The sequence below is a fragment of the Lissotriton helveticus genome, chromosome 12 (assembly GCF_964261635.1).
Source record: "Lissotriton helveticus chromosome 12, aLisHel1.1, whole genome shotgun sequence".
Classification (NCBI taxonomy): domain Eukaryota; kingdom Metazoa; phylum Chordata; class Amphibia; order Caudata; family Salamandridae; genus Lissotriton; species Lissotriton helveticus.
In genome coordinates, this window is record NC_136073.1 from 916337114 (window position 1) to 916359569 (window position 22456).

At 46.4% G+C, this 22456-nt stretch overlaps 1 protein-coding gene across 1 annotated transcript in view; it reads left to right on the top strand.

The window, feature by feature from the left end:
- LOC144799441 (uncharacterized) overlaps positions 1-22456 on the top strand; it is a 282889-nt gene that overhangs the window by 46187 nt on the left and 214246 nt on the right. Inside the window, 1 exon segment of the mRNA XM_078670744.1 lies at positions 19857-19860. Coding sequence (XP_078526870.1) covers positions 19857-19860 — 4 coding nt within the window.

Consider the following 22456-nt stretch of genomic DNA (forward strand, 5'->3'; position numbering starts at 1 on the left):
GCATGGCGCTGGGAGGTCCTGAGTCACATAATGTTTCCGTGGCACGGCTGTCCTGCCCGTCGTACATGCGTGCTCCGCCGCAAAGGGTTTGCAGTTGAAGTGAAGAGAGGCACCTAGAGTGGCCATATGTCACAAATGTAAACAAGTGTAAATCATACACATAAGCGTATTGATAGCCCTGCCGTTAAAAAAGAAGGAAGGAGGCATCTACAGCCGAAGAGAGGGTGTGAACGGGGAGGAGGAGTCGGCCGCAATCTGGGAGAATGAGCAAGCGTGGCTGTGTGCAGTTCCTGAGCGTAAAGAAGCAAAAAGGAGAAAAGAGTGCACTGAAACTAATAAATAACATAACGAGTAACAGGACATGTAATGAGGCAGTCCTTATGGGATGCTACAGTAACAGAAAAGGCGGTACTAAGGAGGGACTGCTACTCCTATTATCCAATGAATACCACCATTTACAAAAGACAGTAACAGGAGCCAACTAAAAAAAAAAAGGCCATAAAGTGGACAGCGCTTAATGCCCATATCCTGAATACAAAATGATGGACAGAATGCAGAACAATGTCATATATTCACCCCAGTACAAAGATCTGGGCCTAAATCTTTCGTTTTTTTGCTCACCATGCCATTCCAGTTTGGACCCAGCCATATGCAAATCAGTCTTGACCCGGCGCCCAGTGGGAACAGTCTATCAATTGTTTGCGTAGCACTTTTCACCCTATGTGGAATGGGTATGCCTAGACGTGGGTCCCTTGCTCACTGTGCCACTGGATTCAAGCTAGCTTGGCTGATGAAGGGCAATACCCAGAAACCGGACCTAGGATGCTTGTTTCGGGTCCAGGGAGGACCTGGCATGGCAGTTCGGTCTGGACTGTTCCCATGAGGCACAGGGTCAGACTGATTTGCATATGGTTGGGTTTAAACTGGGGTGGCATGGTGAGCAAATGAATGATGGATTTAACCCAGATCTGTTGACTGAGGGTGAATGTATGATTTATTCAGCATTCCGTCCATCAGTTTGCGTAGCACATATCCTGAATACAGCATGTCTCGTAAAGGCAGCACAAGCGCTGCCTAGGTGAGACCTAAAAAGTCTACAATACGCCTACAGTTCTAGAAGTCCCACTGCCCGTTCATTACTCTGCTCTTTGCACAGAAAGCCTCAAGGTGTTGCACACGCTGGAAAATAAATCTCACATGACCATTGTATGCAAAGCCATTTATGGATACCTACGAAACACGACGAATGAGTAGGCGAAGATGTGGCCACGTCCAGACCATAGAGAAATGCTGTCTTTGGCACAGTGCAGCACCGTGAAGAACCCAAAATATGAGAAGTTAATGACGAAACATTTGCAGATATGACCAGTGCTGCAACAAAGCGCGATCTTGCCAAGACATTTATGTCTGTGTTTGTTAGGGTGTAAGAAGATGGATTCGAGTAGAATGTGCAGAAAAGATCCGACAAAACGAGATATGATGTACAACAATAAACTGCAGTGTCCTACATTTTTAAGAAGAGGTTCTCCCACAAACTGGGGCCACTCAGGAGCAGCTATATCCACCTCTGTTCTTAGACAAAGTTTTACTTCTTTTCTTCGTTTGGCCAAAATGATTGCTTGATTTGCAAGAAAAAAAGATAGAAAACCAAAGTAGTACAGCATTGAAAAAGAATATGACATAAAAGTTGCTAAACCTTGAGTAGTATTACAGTGATAAATATTAAATAAAAGTGTTGTGGAGCTATAAGAGAAGCGAACAAACTCCTTTCGGTGGATTGGATCCTGCGAAGGATTGTACTGCATCAATTGGTTTAATACAAAAAAAATAAAGAAAAGTTTCCTCTCTTCCCCATATGGGCTCGATCCTCCGAGGGGGATATTACGAAGGTCATATTTGTTAGCAATAATGCCATAACAGTCTTGATCGTACCTATGTTTCCCATTGCCAATGGCAACTTTCCAGTAAATATATCAGAGGTGTGATACGTATTTGAGAAGGTACTTATTGCACCCAGTCTGGAAATATACTAGCGATAGTAAGTTAAAGTCATAATGACCTCTCATAAGAATAGCCGGCCGCGGATTGAAAAGTTTCAAAATAAGGAAATCCTAGCAATGAATAACATAAGAAGAGGTCCCAAGGAAGCAAGAATTACTAAAATGTTATGGCTTTGTAGAGGGTAATAAACAAATGGTGCCTGTGAGAGTGATTACGGTTTACGCATCGGGTACCACTGAGAGGAAAAAGATGAGAGAGCCTGCGTTCTTATTTATATCCCTCACGCATCCATCCCCGATGAAAGGAGCGCTTGCATCTCAAGGTAGGAAACATTGGGTCTGCTGTGACAGTGTTAGAGAATCCTAGGATCATATATTGCTTTAATGCCCTAAGAAAGGGATTGCGGGAAACACACTTTGGACCTTTGTAAAGAGCAACAATCTTTTGTCAATAAGATCATTTGAAACAATTACTAAATCTAAAATCTAACTTCTTGTATTTCTTTCATGAATATTATTGATATGTTTAAGAATTTGATGCACTATATGTAGTTAGCTGTTTGTGCTGTGATAAATGTGTTACTGGATCTGTTTGTGGCATTTATGGTAATATCCAAATAAACCTATTTGAAATAAATAACATATATATACTGTAATGTTGGCAGACTTTCATAAGTCATCGCATTTTACTGACCCACCAGTGAGCACATCTAGGGAGGAATTGTAACTCTGCAGGTCTCTTTGTGTATTAATTGCGTTCATTTCACTTAGTAACGTTTCATTGTATGAATGACATTTTATGGTGTACATTTGATTGCATGCAGATTCACCTAAAAATGCCTCAGCGTTACTGGGCAAAGATGGTCTTTTCCTATTCATCCAATCTCAAAATCATCTAGGAACATCTAGGTGACTGTAGAGTTACCGCAGCTCAGGAGCCACTCGTTGGGGAAGCCTCGTCTAAAATGAGCCGCGTCGCGCCAGTATCCTTCATTTCCATCATGGGAAGCTAGAAGGCCGGTTAAAGGGTACAATCACTTTCTCAAATACTGCTCTGATTTTGCATTTGTTTTCTTCCATTGTACGTAGCTCAGAGATAGCCAAAATAACCCCTTATAGGAGCCGCTGGCACCCTCCCTAACACTCTGCCGGACCGGTGAGGTGATGGTAGGTTGATCAGCTAATAGGCCACAACACAACCAAAGTTAGGTAATTCTTAACACTCCCTCTGCCAGCATTTGATGCTGCAGGTGATATTCTCCCCCCCCCTCCCAGTTGTGTTGGTCTATATCAAACCAGGTACCTCACTGTTGGATTATTTGTGTGTTTGGTCTACCCTGGATACTAATTAAGGAAACCAACCACTGTGTAGAGAATATATTTCACATCTTTGGTCCTGAAGAATTGCCATTTGATCCTGGGACAACCGAGGCAAGAAATATGTTGCTCTCTGGACTTCAGCCGCTGCTGAACATTACATCAGCAGATCGCCAATATCGTTTTTAACTGAGATTAGTGGACTCGCTGATTAAAATTAATTTTGAGTACCACCTCATCCCATTTTATTATTATTAGTGGACTCGCTGATTAAAATTAATTTTGAGTACCACCTCATCCCATTTTATTATTTCTACCCACACTTTCGACACTCGTCTACACCACAAGGCCCTGTACCAGCACCACACCTAATGGCATTCGGAATAAAAGATCTCCGACGTAGAGCCCCTCATAGGGTGCCCGCCAGGCATTGCAGTGCCGGCATGATGAGAAGCATGCCCTATGAAGAAGCATGACACCCACCCGGGTGTGTGAGGGCCTCAGTTCCTAAAGTGGGAGACACCTTCTCCCCCTTTTCAGACATTAACCTACACCAACCTGTCCTCTTCTTTTCCAGTTTACTCTCTCTCTAGGAACTGCATACCTGTGTTGTAATATACCCTCCCTACCAGCTCACGCAGTCACCCACCCACTAAAATGTTTTTTAACAACTTTTTATTATTTTTTCAACGTAATGTAAGATACATTTGACAGGATTTAACAATCCAAAACAGTAAAAACACATTTCCAAATCAAGTTCAAAATCTCTACCTCTGCCCCCCCACCCCTTTCCATCCCTAAAAAAAAGTTCCTTCAAGGGACACATAACAACTAGAGAGCTGGTGGTGGTCTTGGACAAGACAAGGAGCATCAGCGGCTTGCAAGAAGTTTCAAATTGACGCCTTTCATCTAGTAGATCATATGTGAGTATCCCCAGAGCTATCAATGTCCATAGGTGCCCCGTCCGGTCAGTCCGTAGAGACCACCTTGTTCCAATGGGCTGTGATTGGTTGCTTGTCGGCAGCCAGCATGTGTTGTGATAATCTCCTCATTGTTCATTATACCCAGGGTTCTCGGGTCCTTCGGAATCACTGCCGCGTCAGCCAGTATCCGACAGCCGAGTGTGTTCCTTCTATTGCTCACCATTCCTTACAGAATCTTTCTTTTAGGACTCTCACACCCCATATGTGCTTCATTCCTTTCCAAGCCACATAAACACCAACATTTCTCATCCAGGAAAGGATGCGATCATTTCAAAACATTCAGCCTGCTGTACTAAGTACACACCCGTTTGTATATGGTCTCTTTGTTATGTACACTACGCGTTCATCCTATATGTCACTCCATAACCTTTGTTATTGTTCTCGTGGTTTTTTTAATGTTTTTTTTATTGGTTTCTCAATATAGTATATTTTACAACCATCATTATCTCTGTAAGAGATGCACAGAAACACAGGTTGATTTCTTTGCAGATTTGAACATATATTCTCCACACCTCTAGCTGCTCATGTTGTGATGATGTAGTTAAACCCTCGACATCTATTGATATAAAGCATGCAGCCAATGTCGCAGGTCTCTTCAGTGCTGCGGAAACATGTAACTAAATCTATTACTTTCGTGTCCGTAGTCTCTGTGCCTCTTTGGGGCATAGTATCCCAGTATTTATTTTGCTAATCGTGACTCACTACTTGTGACGATTGGTAAGTTTTTTTTATACCTCCTTGTTGTGTCCTCCCATCTGCGCTCCATCATTCCGCAGGTCTAATAGCATTCGTCTCCATGCTGCCAAATTGTCTTCCAATCGTTCTTCCCGACTCACGTTTCATTCTAACCTCTTCAGCCAATGCCCATTCAGACACATCCCGCAACCATTCGGCACATCTGGGTGGGTGGGAGTTCATCCATTTAATGCCGATCCGCCTTGTAGCCAGCACCAGCCCTAACGCCAAGAATTTGCAGCTAACTTTTTTCATTGAGCGTCTCTTCCCATGTACTGTGTGCCTTTGGGGTACTTTCCGGTAGGTCATCTTGTAGGTTCCTACAGATATGAGCTAAGAGTCTTTGACCCCCCCCAGTCAGATCTAGCAACCTCTGCAGCATTTGTGAGGGCAGTGGCTCCTCAGGAAAACCGGGCCAAATCTCATGACCTGGCCCCCAAGATACAAGTCGCACAGGACATCACAACCCCCTTCTGCCATTTCTGTATCGACATGAGTTTCATTATGTCTGCAAATGGTTTTAATACCCAGATCAGCAAATCGTGTGCATAAGGTGTGCAATGAAGGACTGTGCACACCACCTGTGATCAAAAATGGATGTGACCTCTGGATCCGTGCACTACCCATAAGCAGCTCCGGAAGAGTACGCCTCCCACACGAGCCTCTTAGCAGCCTTTTCTCCCAATTATCCTCCTCATTGAGCCAATGGACTGCAGGTTCAAGGTGGGCCGCCATATAATAAAGCTCAAGATTTGAAAGTTCGATGCCCACCCGCTCCCACATTTGTTTCACCATGGTCAGTCCTATTCTCTTCTTTTTCTGTGACCCAGACGAGATCTATTATTAGACTGTCTAGATCTTTGAAGTAGTGTCTAGAGATCTTTTGTAGTGTGCCCTATAGATCATACAGACAACGTGGCACCACCACCATTTTTACTATGGCTGTCCTCCCCATAAGTGAGGGCATTGTCCGCATATAGTGAGATCAGGTGTACTGTCACCTACCTGGATCCTCCAAGGCCCTAACCTCTGTCGTAACAGCACTGCCAATATTTCGATCTCCAGCACGAATAACAATGGAGACAGAGGGCACCCCTTTCTTTTTTTTTTTGTTGCAGAGTTTTATATAGAGTGAACTAGACCCGAACTGAATCAGGTATCAGAGCGCTTTACATAGCACCAGTTATGTTACATGAGGACACGCATTCATTTTAGGCACGGGGAGATTAAGTGATTTGCCCAGAATCACAGGAGGTTTTTGGCGTCGTTACCGAGACTCGAACCCAGAATCCCCAGGTCCGAGGTCGAGCGCCCTAGCTGTTAGGCCAACTCCTCTCCCCAATGCGGCGATGTAGTTGGAACCCCACAGAATCCAAACCACCCGTCCGAACCCTGGCCACGGGATCAGTGTAAAGTAACTTGAGCCATGAAACGTATTTAGGTCCAAATCCATTCTGTCCAAGACCTGCCAGAGATATTCCCATGCAATTGTATTGAACGCCTGCTCGATGTCAAGGGACTCTAGCGCATAGGAGCCATCCCGTAGACTAGGGGCATGGATAACATGAAATTGTCTATCCATATTATACATGGTGCTCCTCTTTGGAATGAACCTGCACTGAGCCTCATAAATAAGGGCAGATAGACACAGGAGCAGACGGGTAGCCAACAGACCACTCAGTATTTCCATGTCCACATTTAATTGGGAGAGCGGTCTATAAGATGTCGCTTCCATGAGTAACTTGCCTGGTTTTGGCACCAGCACCACTAGAGCCTCACGCATAGCATCTGGGAGGCGTCCACATTGGTGTGCCTCCAGGTATACCTCCAGTAGCCTATCAAGCATCACATCAGAATATTTATGGTAAACTTTGGCCAGAAGGCCATCTCCCCCTTGCCTTTTTGTCATTTTCTGACGTCTCAATGATGCTAGGATCTCCTCTTTGGTTATGTCCACGTCGAGTGATTGCCTCTCTTCTTCCCCCAACCTAGGGACTTTCAAACCTGCCAGCAAGTCCATGCCCATGTCATTGGATCTGGTTCTCTTTTTGCATGCTCCCTTTCAAGATGAACTTTGAACACCTCATTTATAGACACCTGGGAGTTAACTACTGTACCTCCTCTATTTTGTAAGGCCAAAATAGGCTCACAGGACTCCTGCTGCTTCAGCAGTCATACCAAAATGGCTCCTGTCTAGTCCCCGCTCGTCATGTAATCTCAGCCGATATGCAGCGAACGTATACTTTTTCAACCTTCGCCAGTCATCTAATAGAGCACTACGTATGCGCCTCCATTGTTCAAGCTTCTGGGGTTGTATCAAGACCGCCCCCTCCGGGTCAGAGAGTCTGCCCATATTTTTTTCTAAGTTACAGACCAACTTTTTTTCCCCCTGTATGTAGTGTGTAAGCGCACCCCCCTGAGTACGACCTTCATTGCATCCCAGTCATATGCCCTGCTGCTTGAACTTCCCCAGATCTCCCAGAAATAATGCATAAGCTCCTCCCGCACCGCAGCCACAAATGGTGGGTCCGTCACCGACTCACAAACGCCATAGCCTACACGTCCCCTCAGCAGGCAAACTAGGAATGGGGAATGATCAGATATATATCACGCTAGATACGCTGCCTCTCAGACTTGTGAAGCAATCCCCATTGTAAGAAAGCAATTGTCCAGCCTACTATAAGTACTGGTCGCCTATGTATAATAAGAATAGTCTGTAGCTTGGATGTCCCTCCCTCCACGCATCCACTAGGCCGAGGCCCTGAATCAATCCCTTCAGTTGGTCAGTCATTGGGGGTTTTGTTTTTTCCCGTGGGGGCTTGTGATCTAACAACCAGTTAATTACACAATTACAATCGCCCGCAGTATCATGTCAGTGGTCAGAAATACAGCAGTGGCCGTCGCCACGCGGGTGAAGAAGGATGGACAGTCAACAATAGGAGCCTAGACATTCGCAAAGCAGACCTTCCGCCTTTCCAGGACTCCAGTCAAAACAACAAATCTACCCTTAGGGTCCTGCACATGTCCCCTATACTGGAACACTACCCCCGAAGCCACCCATATCATGATGCCCTGTGCATAATCTGAATATGACGTATCGAACAATTGTTCCCTCCAGGGTCTACGCAAACTGGTAATGCAGTCCCCCCAAACATGCATTTCCAGCAAAAAGGCCATGGAGACATGATATCGTTTGAGGTACGCATACACTCTTCGCTGTTTCTCAAGTTGCATCAGTCCCCTGACATTCCAAGCCAGGAGTTTAAATGTTGCGTCAGCCATCTTTTGTATCTTGTAGGCTCGGCACGAGATCCGGACACACCAATAAACAAAACCACGCCACACCGCCCAACATCCAATCACACAAGCAGCCACATTCCCCCTTGAAACCGTAATATAGACATAACTCCCCTATTCCCCAACTCCCCCGCCTGCCCGCTGAGGTTCCGTGAAAATCGTTACGGTGTTTTGGGCATTGCCGAATATGGACGAGTTTGGTATCTATGAACCGTAAATGGCGAGTTCGGTAAGTGTACGCGTTTTCACTACACTACCTGGCATGGTTCGCCTCATTTACGTGTTTCTACATCTGAACCCTTGGGTTCCATTTCGGATACGGCATCCATTTTGTTTCTTGCCCTCACGTAGTCAGTGAACAGGCAACTGTCCGCTTCGTGACCTGTTAGTTCCCAAGCCATACGGAAGACGCATATTCCTTTCATGCGTCTTTATGACCGGAGGAATGACACTGCAGAGGCAAATGGCTCAGCTTGAGGGTAATCTTGTCGTACCGGCCTATTGTTTCAGCCATGCACGTGCTGAGATCAAGCTCTTTGATCCTATGATCATGTTTCCAATATTACCCCCACACTCTTTTCTTTAGGTGTGCCTGACTTCCTAGCAGCTGTTCTTGTCTCTTTACTCTTGCTCATTTACAACTCAAGTGGAATGTACCTAATGATGGGAAGATGTGCTTTTACAGTTGGAACTGGTGATGTTAATGTAATTATGTTCCGGGGTTCTGAATACATGAAAGCGATCCTTTTGAATTTTAGTGTGGGAACTGAGCTGTAACCTTTTGCTTACATATTGTGCAATGACAAGATCTTGTATAAAAGAGAGCGAACCACAAACACAATTTGAAGCAGACTCTTGGAACCTACACTCTGTTGTACTTCCCATGACTTTTGCATCCCTGCAGTAATAAACGCTGATCTTTGACGCCGAAGGAAGTCTCCCGTGTCTCTGTCTTTAGTGCGCCAGAACAGGTATCCCACGAAGGTTTTAGGTGTTGTTCCCTGGCACCGCTGGGCCTTAAATAGTCCCAGTCCTTCAGTTGGCACCCAACGCGGGGCGACATCGGCGGTACCGGTCCAAAGCCTGACGATTGTGAGGAACTTCGTGTGAAATCTCCGAGGAAAAGGTGCACCCCGCTTCATCGATCCTGTTGTCGAAATAAGTGGTCCGAAGATTTTTCCCGCGAAGATTCCCGCCTCCTGACGGCTGTGACGGACCGATGCCCTGACTGTCGACCTGTTTTCGACGCCTGGCGTAGACCTTTCGTACAGCGAGACGATAGACGGGCCTTCCTGGTGACGCCATTGAAGCTCTCAGTTAAGTATTTGTGGGTCGCTCCCAGTCCTTAGTTGTTGTTTCAGCTTGTTGAAGCTTTGTTGTTTGCATGGTTCCATTGCATTTGTGGTTCTTAGTTGTTGGTCCTTAGTTTTTATTTGACAATTGCAATTGCCAAAAACCGAGGGTTTTGTGTTCCACGAAGGATTAGTGCTTCGGTAACCCTTGAAGTTTGATACTAGGTTAGTGTGCACGATGCCTAGCCATAGTGGATTTCTTGGTCTCTTTAAATGTTGCAACAAGGATTCCCGGTTGGAGGACTCGTGTCCGATACCTCCAGTTGGAACTCCGATATATGAGCTCTATAGTCGACATGGTGTGGGTCCTATTATTTATAATAAATATTGGGTCCGTTACACGAAAAAAGATGGTGTCCTTAGTTGGCCACCGCATGGAAGTTTTGAACTTACGATTTTAGATAATCTTGAAGCTAAATTATTCAAAAGGAAAGCTAGACCAGCTATGTTTGATTCTTTTCGGTTGTGGCGTAAAGAGGCCAAGCAGAAAGAAATCAAACAGCTTAAAAAGGATCGAAGAGAAGGATTCGTTCCGATAATGCAAGTTGTACAACAATGTCAGCGAGATAAAGAAGAAAAAGAAATAGAAGTTTCCACTAGACTACATCATATGAGGATAGACAAATGTTATCCGGTTTTTCCAACTAGTCAGGATAAGAAAGAAGAGGATTCGAAGGAGGATCCCCTGTTAGCGTATTTGATGAAATCGCCACCTCCTTATGCACAGGGTGCTACGGCCCCTGTAGTTCCTCCTATAGTTCCGCCTGTTGTTCCTCCGGTTGTCCCTCCTGTTGTTCCGGCGGCTGCGGGTCAGCCCGTTGTTGGTCCCACGTTTGTCGCACCACCTGTCTCTATTCCTACTGCTCCTTTGACTGTACCCTCTCTGCCTCTTGTCCCTGCCACTCTGACTACCTTGCCTGCTTCTGCTGTGTCTGCCTTCACTTCAAACGTTGTGGCTCCTGCTCTCCTTTCTCCTTCTGTTCGTAATCGTATCCCTAACACTGTTGCTACCCTTTATTCACCGCTTTCTGGTCAGTTATTTCCATCCGATACTTCTGAAACTCCCCAAAGACGGAGTCAGATCCCTAGTGGGAGGGAAAAAGAGACGCTAGTGACAATGGCACATAGGTGGATAAGACATCCTGCCAACTACCCTCCACGCATGGTTTTCGAGACGTTTTCTCAGTTTAATGAGCCTACACAGAGATTCGTGTTCGAAGAAATGTGTAACTTTTTGAGGGAAGAATGGTATAATAACAATTTAGATAACGTACCGCCCGATATGATTGAACTTCAGAGTCAATTTTCGAGCGGTATGATTGTAGGTGGAGATGTACGACGTGCCTTAGAGCGACTGTTAGCCCATAGGTCGACAGTGCATTCTCGAGTGGCGTTTGATGATGACTCTGAGAATTGGAAAGCGGCTCCTGGTCAGTACCCTATGAGAGAGGTTCCGCCAGTATGGATGCCAGGTGATCCTGGTGCTGCCCCCCGATCCCTCCGCATTTCCAAAGAGTTTGGATACACCTCCCATGGAAGCGATCAGAAGTCTTACAAGTCAAACAGTCCTTACCTGATCCACGCAAGAATCCGGCGGGTTACTACAAGGAGTTGTCTCAATTAGTAGATGCTACTATTATGAACCTTGCCGACATCGACATGCTGTTCGGAAATGTTGTACCACAGCCCGTTTGGGCGAAAATTCATCAGGAAAATCATGCGAATGAGTTAGGCGGCGATTGGGCTGCAATAATAGCGGCTGATGGCCGACAAGTTGGTGGGGCTAAGCCAGAGCAGGTAATTTCGGATCTGCCCCAGAGAATAATTACGTTCATGAAAACGCTTATGCCGGCGATGAGGGTAAACTGGGATAAATTAGCAGCTTGTAAGCAGAAGAAGGACGAGAGTGTCTCCGATTTCTTTACTAGATTCGAAGAGGCATTTGTCGATCATAGTGGTCAGGATATGGGCACTGAGGGAGGCCAACGGTTGTTTGTTGACAAATTCGTGTTGAATTTGTTGCCAGAACTATGCAACAAATTGAAAAATTCAGAAAGTGCATGGGCTGTTTCAACCACGGCACAGATATTAGCGACGGCTCAATATTATGAGAATAGGGAAAAAGAAGAAAGTGATCGTGTAGATAAGAAAACGAAGGAGCTGAAAACGAAGGTTTTGTTGCAGCAAGCGTATCCTCCGCGTTCAAATCACACTGATTTACAACAGCAATATAGACCACAATCACAATCCTCCAGAATACAGTCACGTCCTGACTCCTCTGAGTTTACATCTATGCTTGGGTATAACCAATGTGCATATTGTAGAAGAGAGGGACATATAAAATACGACTGTCCCGCTTTGCGTGACCGTCTGAATGGTGTGTCATCACGAGGAAGCCGTGGTGGTCCTCAGCAGGCATCTCGAGGTAGAGGCCACGGTACCATTCACAATCAGAACGATCGCCCTCAGAATTCATCAGATACAAATAATTGTTTTGACCAGCGAAATGCGGGGTCAGTTAGATCTACACAATATCATGTGGACGATTACTACGTTGAACATGAGACTGTTGCAAACGATCATTACTAGGACAGCCACCGACAAAGAGAGGGAGTAGTATCAGTTCCGGTTGATCAGAGCGGGCCTTACGTCGCAGTTGCTACATCTGGCGTAGTCGAGCCTTTTCTGTTAGACACTGGTGCAACGAAAAGTTCCATCATGCATTCGAAACTCCCTGGCGCACCTTTGTCTGGCTTAACAAATGTTTCCGTTGGATTCTCTGGCGCCCCGGTTAGAAATCCTGTCTCCAGCCCTTTGCCCCTCACTATCGGTCCTGGTGAGTTGGAGGCTCCATTGATTCTATCTACTGGTTGTGGTGAGAATCTTTTGGGCTTGGATTTGTTAAAACGGTTATATGCGACATTGTACTGCTCCCCTGAAGGAGTGGAGCTTACATTAGGTCGAAGAGTAATCTCTCCTATGTACTTGTCGATCGATAAACTCCCACCGGAATTGAGCTCCCTTCCTGCGTCTCTATGGGCCACAGGTCCCAATGACGTGGGTCTCTTGGACATCCCACCCTATATGATCAAGCTGAAACCAAATGTGCGACTGCCACGTATACCACAGTATCGTATCTCCATTGAGGGAGAACAGGCGCTATTAGCGATTGTACACGACCTGATCAAAAAGGATGTAGTTGAAGAAACTCGAGGAAATGTGTGTAATAGTCCTGTACTACCAATTTTAAAACGCACTGATCCATCTAAACCTCCTGTGTACCGTTTCATAATCGATTTGAGAGAGGTGAATAAAATCGTGATTCCACAATTTCCCGTGGTCCCTGATATCACCACTTTGCTAACACTGATTCCAGCTTCTGCCTCCTGGTTCACGGTGATCGACCTAAAGAATGCTTTCTTTAGTATCCCGATTGCTGAGGAAAGCAGAGACCTATTCGGATTCTCATTAGGTGGTCGCAGTTTTAGACTGAAACGTGCACCACAGGGCTACTGTGAGAGTCCGTCTATCTACAGTCAAGCCCTCAAAAGTCAACTTGATTCATTTGTGTTACCGGCAGGCGCAGCCTTGATTCAGTACGTTGACGACCTGTTGGTAGCTGCTGATACCGAAGATATTTGTAGAACTACTACAGTATCGTTGTTGCGGCATTTATGTGACTTACATCACAAGGTGTCACCTTCCAAGCTGCAATATTGTTGCCAAGAAGTAACCTACTTAGGTCACTTATTGTCAAAAGAAGGGAGAAGGTTGACCCCAGAGAGAATTGCAGCGATTTCTCGAATGACTGTGCCTAAAACTCAGAGAGATGTACGTGCCTTTCTAGGTATTACGTCATACTGCAGACAATGGATCCCAAATTTTTCACTCTTGGCGAAACCATTGTTAGCTCTCACCTGCAAGGATGTTCCGACTCCTTTGCCATGGACTGAAGAGTGTCAAAAAGGTTTTTCTGAATTACGTGATGCGTTGTGTTCGGCTCCTGTGTTAGGTACTCCTGATTACAGTAAGCCGTTTGCACTGTACGTTCACGAGAGGGATGGTTGTGCGTTGAGTGTTCTGGCGCAACAATTTGGTGACAAACAGCGTCCCTGCGCATATTTTTCTTTGACCTTAGACCCAGTCGCTAGAGCTTTGCCGAGTTGTTTAAGAGCAACAGCGGCAGCTGCGGCGTCCATTCGACAGTCCGCAGGTCTGGTCATGGATAATATGCTTACGGTGATGGTTCCGCATGCAGTTGACACTCTCTTAAACCAAACGAAAACTCAACATTTGATGAGCGCAAGGTTGTCTGGTTATTAGCTGACGTTACTGGCTAGCCATATACGGATAAAAAGGTGTAATGTGTTGAATCCAGCAACATTATTGCCGATCAACACAGAGTCAAGTGATGTAGCATCACATGACTGTTATCTAAGAACTGAGGAAGAAACGAAGGGTCGTATCGACCTAAAAGATACTCCATTGGTAGATCCCGATGGTACTTTGTATGTTGACGGTTCCTGTTTTAAGTTACCGAATGGTGATGTGACGACTGCGTATGCTGTAGTGACGTTGAGTACGATTGTGGAAACTGCGAGATTGAGTCAGAACTCGGCCCAGGCAGCTGAGTTGGTCGCCTTGACAAGAGCGTGTGTGTTGTCCAGAGGAAAGCGGGTGAATGTGTTTACAGACAGCCAGTATGCTTTTGGTGTGGCGCACAGTTTTGGGCGATTGTGGAAAGAAAGAGGATTCTTAACGTCGCATGGCACGAAGATTCAGCATGGACAGCTTGTGAATGACCTTTTAGGTGCACTCACATTGCCTAAGCAGGTGGCCATAATTAAATGTAGTGCGCATCGAAAAGTGACGGATGATGTTGGTCGTGGTAATGCGTTTGCAGACGAAACTGCTAAAGAGACAGCTAGAAATCTGACAAATCGAATGTACGTTGCGAATTCAGTAAGATGGCCAGCAGAAACTAGCATGTGTGAGGACACAGTGGAGAGTGTGAAGGAAATACAGAATGAGGCCACTGAAATGGAAAAGACTAAGTGGAAAGAAAGCACGGGAAAGTTAGACGAGAATGGATGTTGGGTTGACTTGTCAGAGAAACAGAGATGGATGTTACCGGATGCATACGTGCTTGCTGTTGTTACAATGGCCCATGGCACAGCACATATTAGCTCGAAGGGCATATGCAAGTTGTTGTCTCCTGTATGGAAGAATGATGGGATTACTAAATGTGCAGAGAGAGTGGTTAAGAATTGCATGGTATGTTTGATGCATAATCCCGGCAAGGGCACCCCCACTCCACCTGGTCATTTTGCCCCTCCTACATGTCCTTTCGAAGTTATCCAATTGGACTTCATCCATATGGAGAGATGCAACAATTTGAAGTATGTGTTGGTTGTAGTATGTGCGTTCTCCAGATGGATTGAAGCTTACCCTCTTAAGGATAATACTGCTCTATCCACAGCTAAAATTCTGCTCAAAGAGTATTTCCCCAGGTACGGCATGCCTCGGATTGTATGGTCGGACAACGGAAGTGAGTTTGTGGGAAGTGTGATGAAGAGTGTGTGTCGTGGTTTGGGTATAGTACAGAAATTCCATAGTGCTAATCATCCTCAGTCAGCGGGTTTGGTGGAAGGATACAATGGCACCCTGAAACTAAAACTTGCTAAAGTTCAGGCAACAACTGGTTTATCATGGCCCGACGCTCTGCCTCTAGCTCTCTTATCGACCAGGGCTACTGTACACTCTCGAGTAGGGCTCAGCCCATATGAGATTGTGTTCGGCCGTCCTGCGAACATTTGGGGGGTTCCAAGGCCTAAAGAATTGAACAGACTTGAATATCCAATGTTAATCGACTATCTATACGATCTGACTGCTAAATTGAGTTTGATTCATCCACAGGTCTTTGAGGCTCTACCGTCACAAACAGAGGGTCCTGGTCATCGGCTGCAACCAGGGGACTGGGTCCTCACCCGTAACTTCGGACGAAAACGAAACCTTGAGCCGAGGTTTGTGGGACCCTTCCAGGTGCTACTGGCAACAAGGACGGCGGTTCGGCTGGAGGGACGGAAGCATTGGGTACATGCCACCCACACCAAGAAAGTCCCGTTTCCTTTGCCGGCGGATACTTGGATAAAAAAGGGCTTTTCCTCGTCCGAGACCGACGCTCCACTACGCTTTATCCCATTCAGCGAAGCTCAGCCCATATCTGACACCCTTGTTGACTCCCCTCAAACAATTTCCCTTCCTTCAACACTGGGAAATACAAGTACTGAACAATTGCCTGGACCATCGAACACTTGTTCGCCATCCAATCCACTGTTTGAAGATCAGACTCAACCCGGGAGAAGTCGATACTTTCTTCGACCGCGCGTTAAGGACAAATAAAAGAGTTCTGTTTTTATTCCCTTTTTGAAATTTACAGTACCCCTTACCGTTGTCATGAACACTGTGGACATTATATAGTGTATATACCTTTTTCTTTTCATGCAGCAAAGAGACTATTATTGACTTTGATTCTAATTCATTTAACCTATCATCTGGGTTGACCGTAGGGCCGTGCGGGTACTTCCTCCTGTTTAGCAGCTATCGACACTAGGTCGGTTTCTTTTGTCGATTTCTGGGAACTCCTGGGAATTGGCAATCGCTACTCAGAACGAAGTGCGTCAAGAACGTCACGGACGGTTTCGTTTAGAGGATGGACTTCTCAAAGCTGTCGGAAAAAGAGAGAATGTTGGCGCAAGGATCAGAAGTGTTTCGTACAAAGTGTTTTCTATTTCAGATCTTTATGTTGTTCCTAACCGTTTCAATGCTACTGGTGGGTGGAGTATATTTTGGGATTCAATTATTATTACCTTCCATTTCACCTACTCCTCCTTTCTACAACCTGAATTTCGCTTCCACCGTTTCTCCACATTCTTTTCACTTACTGCCCCAACATGAGCAAGTCAGACGTGCGGAATTTAGAAACAATTCCTTTGTGCAACTTTTGCATCAGCATCAGTTGGTGGTAAATACTACAAATTGTTGGGTGTGTGGGCTAATGCCGCATACCATGGACAGGGGTATTCCATATTTGGTTCTCCCGTACAGCCCCCAAGGGTCAGTTCAGGCATTCCAAATCATGTTCCGTAGTGCACTAGATTCCTACCCCCATCGAGAGCCACGCTCAGCTAGCTTTGGTCCTGGCCCGTATCATAAGTCTCTGGCGACAGCGATTGCTGATCTAGATAGAGACATTTTTGATGCTACGCTCATCCCAAAGGAGGAAGTGCAGGCCTACAAGTACCTTAGTGAGGCTGAGTATAGTATATCAGTGGGTGATAGACAGCTTAAAAGCTCACCCCCAATATGGATTGTACCTCACCTAGGCCACTTTTGTCTGCAAGGTCGTGGCCGAAATCCAAGAGCCCAGCTTGGGAAGAGTGCTTGTGTGGATACTTACGTTCTACCGATGCTTTCTTCCCCTGTCCTTCTGACTGCCAAGGGTACCTATTTTGTATGTTATGACCGAGCATATACGTGGTTACCACACGACTTCTCAGGTACCTGCTATATTGCAAATCTCTTGCCCCCGACTTTCACTGTTGCCGCCGACTATCACAAAACCAGAGTTGTGAGAGGTGTCATTAGTAAAGAGGATACTTCCGGTCAAGAAGCAGGAGACTTCTTCAAGGGTTTCCTACCGTTTTGGGGCCCTATGGTCAATAGCAGGAATCTGAGACAGTTAACTCGTGTAGTAGAGTCAACTGCTAACATAACTGCAAGTGCCCTTGGTAATCTGACAGCGGAGCTTCAAGCGGACAGGCTCATGACGTTACAGAACCGTATGGTTCTAGACGTTGTTCTAGCGGATAGAGGTGGTGTGTGTAAGGTCATCCATTCGAGCTGCTGCATATTCATACCTGATAACGCTCCAACGGTTTATCAAGCCATCTCCCAGTTGCACAAAATCTCGGAGTCCATACACGTGGACGAGGGAGATTGGACGCTTCTAGGATGGTTTTGGGGTCTAATGTCAACTTGGGGTTGGAAGATTCTGATGATTATAGGGGTTGTCATGACATTTCTGTTCACGTGTTGTCTTTGTGTACAGTGTGGTCCTGCCTTATGTGGCCTTTGTGCTACAACGTGTATAAGAAGGCCATCTGTTTCCAGAGAGGCATTGATGGATAGAATAATGTTCCAGCAACACCTGAATGATCTGATGAATATCGAGATCGACTCTGATTTCGACTAGTGCTTGCCTACATGAGGGCAAAAGGAGCGTCTGAGGTCCGTGAAAATCGTTACGGTGTTTTGGGCATTGCCGAATATGGACGAGTTTGGTATCTATGAACCGTAAATGGCGAGTTCGGTAAATGTACGCGTTTTCACTACACTACCTGGCATGGTTCGCCTCATTTACGTGTTTCTACATCTGAACCCTTGGGTTCCATTTCGGATACGGCATCCATTTTGTTTCTTGCCCTCACGTAGTCAGTGAACAGGCAACTGTCCGCTTCGTGACCTGTTAGTTCCCAAGCCATACGGAAGACGCATATTCCTTTCATGCGTCTTTATGACCGGAGGAATGACACTGCAGAGGCAAATGGCTCAGCTTGAGGGTAATCTTGTCGTACCGGCCTATTGTTTCAGCCATGCACGTGCTGAGATCAAGCTCTTTGATCCTATGATCATGTTTCCAATATTACCCCCACACTCTTTTCTTTAGGTGTGCCTGACTTCCTAGCAGCTGTTCTTGTCTCTTTACTCTTGCTCATTTACAACTCAAGTGGAATGTACCTAATGATGGGAAGATGTGCTTTTACAGTTGGAACTGGTGATGTTAATGTAATTATGTTCGGGGTTCTGAATACACGAAAGCGATCCTTTTGAATTTTAGTGTGGGAACTGAGCTGTAACCTTTTGCTTACATATTGTGCAATGACAAGATCTTGTATAAAAGAGAGCGAACCACAAACACAATTTGAAGCAGACTCTTGGAACCTACACTCTGTAGTACTTCCCATGACTTTTGCATCCCTGCAGTAATAAACGCTGATCTTTGACGCCGAAGGAAGTCTGCCGTGTCTCTGTCTTTAGTGCGCCAGAACAGGTATCCCACGAAGGTTTTAGGTGTTGTTCCCTGGCACCGCTGGGCCTTAAATAGTCCCAGTCCTTCACCGCCTAGCAGCAAGTGGCACATGAATCTGCAGTTCCCATCCTAAACCCTGTTTCTTATCTTTGATCAAACCAGGGATACAGATAAGGAACAACTAATACGCTATGCTAGAGACCCGTATTCTATAGCAGTCGGAGGGAGTTAATACCCATAGCACTGCCCCGCTCTTGACCCCTGGTCCCTCCATCTTTAGGATGTCCACCTTAGCCCATCTAGCTAGGTAAGGTAGTATTATGTAATGCGTTGATACCATCTGTCCCCCCCCAACCCGACACTGAAAAATACACATAATCCTCATATTTGTATCATGCGAAAAGCAGTCCGCACAGGCTGTAAAGCAATTATACAAATTACAGCTCCCAAACATCACATAAAGCGGTCCTATAATGCGCAAGTCTCAGGTAGGGGCAGAACCATTGTGTCTCCCATTGAGCACCTCATCATATCATTACTCGCTGCCCACCGTATAAAATCAGTTCATGGCGGGCCCCAACTGTATTATCTGTGCCGTTCTCAGGGCCACTTTGTCTGTCCAACATGGAGTCATTTGTTGCTGGCAGGACCTCCGTGTCGCGCAGTGTAGCATCTGAGCACACAACAGTACATCCCATCTAGGAAAGAGAATCATCACGTCTGTTTCTTCCAGGTTACCTCCGCTGCTGTGTTGACTTTCGTTTCTCCATTGGGGTCAATGTCCCTCTTGGATCCCTGAGAAGGGAACCCCCTGAAGGCATCAACCCATTCATTGGCCTCATATGCTGTAAAGAAAATATGTACCTTTCCCCGGTGGACTACTCAAAGCTTCGCTGGGAACATCTGGCTGTATCATAGATTAAGATCACATATAATTTTTTTGACTGCCAGCTAAGTTTTCCTTTAAAGTAAAATCTGGGAAGATAGAGATCGGGTGACCTTCAAATTTCTGTGGGCCCTTCACTTGCATTTGTTGCAGTATTGCATCTCGGTCCCTGTAATTAAACAGGCTTAGACTTAGGGTGGTCTTCCCCCAAACATTTTGGCTTACTCCTCCATTGTTTTACTGATCTAATTCCAGTTGGCTTCTAGGTCTCTGTCCCCCTTTACCACTGCTAAAGTGCTTGTGCTCTCTCCGTAAACATGGTAGGATTGGGTTATACCCAATTTCCATGTTAAATTTACTTGTAAGTCCCTAGTAAAGTGGTACTACCTGTGCCCAGGGCCTGTAAATTACATGCTACTAGTGGGCGTACAGCACTTATTGGGCCATCCACTTAAGTATCCTTTTAAACATGTCTCAGCCTGCCAATGCAGCCTGTGTATGTAGTTTTAAACTGTCATTTCAACATGACAAAGTAAACCTTTTGCTAGGCCTAGGCCTAAGCCTTCCTTTTTAATACAAATTAGTCACCCATAGGGTAAGCCCTAAACAGCCCATAGGGCAGGGTGCAGTGTATTTAAAAAGTTGGATGTGTACTTTTAACTTTTACATATCCTGGAGGGGAAAAACTCTCAAATTCGTTGTTCACTACTGCAGGCCCTGCCCCTCTGCCAGACTCCTCACCCCCTTCTGCTTGCTTGATTCTGGAACTTGCTGTTTCAGTTGCTACATAAGGGATCTGCAACACGAACACCAGCGAACGTCGCCGCTTTCTGCATCAAAGTTGTGAGCGCTGCTCCGACTTGTACCCGTAGACCGACGACTGCTGCTGTGCTGTATAGACTCCGAAGCCGACATCATGTCGGAGCCGATCCTCGATGATGGTGGCCAAGAACTCATCGACACTGTGACATCGTAGGGAACCGTGGTTTCGGCGCCATCTTAACGTCACCTCCTCTCTGGTCAGGAACCCACACCTCCCCTGCCTGCGCAAAGCATCCAGGACACCGACGCATCATCTCCCCCGAAGCTCGGAACAGACGATGCAACGCGCCAATGGCACTGCATTTCCCTGACGCCGTGAGCTGTCTTTGTCTCGCTTTCTAAGGTACTGTTCTGTGGGGTCTGTTTTGACTCCAAGCCCCACGCTGCGCACCTTGTGGTCGGCGCTGTACTTTGGGAACTCTTTGACCTCGACATTGTGCTAATCCCCGTTAGGGTTATCTGTTGCTATAAACTGATTAAGTGAATGACCTATTTTTGAATTACTTCTACCATCATGAAGTATTAATTGTAAGTACAGTATTGTGGATATTTGTCGTTTGTGGCCTTGTGATAAGTCTATATAAAGAATACTTATTTTTATACAACCCGGTGTGGTGTCAGTCTGTAGTGTTTTCACTGTATTACTGTATGTGTTCACAAATGCTTAACGCACTGCCTCTGAGATAAGCCTGTCTGCTCGTGCCAAGCTACCAAGGGGGTGAGCAGGGGTTATCCTGGAGTATATTCCCCTTTCCCTGAGTTAGAAGCAAGGGTCCCTATTTGGTCAAAGGTGTATACCATTGCCAACTAGAGACCCCCGAGTTCTAACAGCAGGATAGGTCATCTCTGAGATAATGAGGGGGAGGAGCTGCCACCTACCACACTTGCACATCACAAATGATCCGCCCTGCACACTCACAAGGGTTTTGATGCTGGTCAGTTGTGACCCTAGACAAGCTGGGGCAAGTTCAGGGAGCAGTCAATCAATCAATCAGAGTACTTGTAAAGCGCGCTACTTACTCGTGAGGGTCTCAGGGCGCTGAGGGGGAGGGTGCCGCTACTGCTCGAATAGCCAGGTCTTGAGGAGTCTTCTAAAGGCGAGTAGGTCTTGGGTCTGCTGTAGGTGGGTAGGGAGGGTGTTCCAGGTCTTGGCGGCGAGATAGGAGAAGGATCTGCCGCCCGAGGTTGTTCGTTGGATGCGGAGGACAGCCGCGAGGGGGAGGTTGGCAGAGCGGAGCTGGTGGGTGGGGGTGTAGAAGCGGAGTCTGCTGTTCAGGTATTCTGGTCTGGCGTTGTGGAGTGCTTTGTGTGCGTGGGTGAGGAGCTTGAAGATGATCCTCTTGTCGACTGGGAGCCAGTGTACGTTTCTCAGGTGGGGAGTGGTGTGGCTGTGGCGGGGACGTTGACGATTAGTCGGGCGGAGGCGTTTTGGATGCGTTGTAGCCGTCGTAGGAGTTTGGCTGGGATTCCTGCGTAGAGTGCGTTGCCGTAGTCCACTCTGCTGCTGACGAGGGCCTGTGTCACCGTTCTTCTTGTTTTGGTCGTGATCCACTTGTAGATCCTGTGGAGCATGCGGAGGGTGTTGTAGCAGGAGGAGGAGACGGCATTGACCTGTTTGGACATGGAGAGGGTGGAGTTGAGGATAAATCCTAGATTGCGTGCATGGTCGTGGGTGTCGGTGCTGTTCCCAGTGTGGTCGGCCACCAGGATTCGTCCCAGGCTGAGTGGGTGGGTCAGAGGATGAGGACCTCCGTCATGTACGAGTCAGGTTCCAGGCGGCTGCTCCTCATCCAGTCGGCGACGGACTTCAGTTCCTCGTGGAGGTTGGTTTTGGCGGTGTGTGGGTCCTTGGTGAGGGAGAGGATGAGCTGGGTATCGTCGGCGTAGGAGATGATGTTAAGGTCGTGGTGGCGGGCCACTCATGCGAGGTAGGTCATGTATACTTTGAACAGCGTCGGGCTGAGGGATGAGCC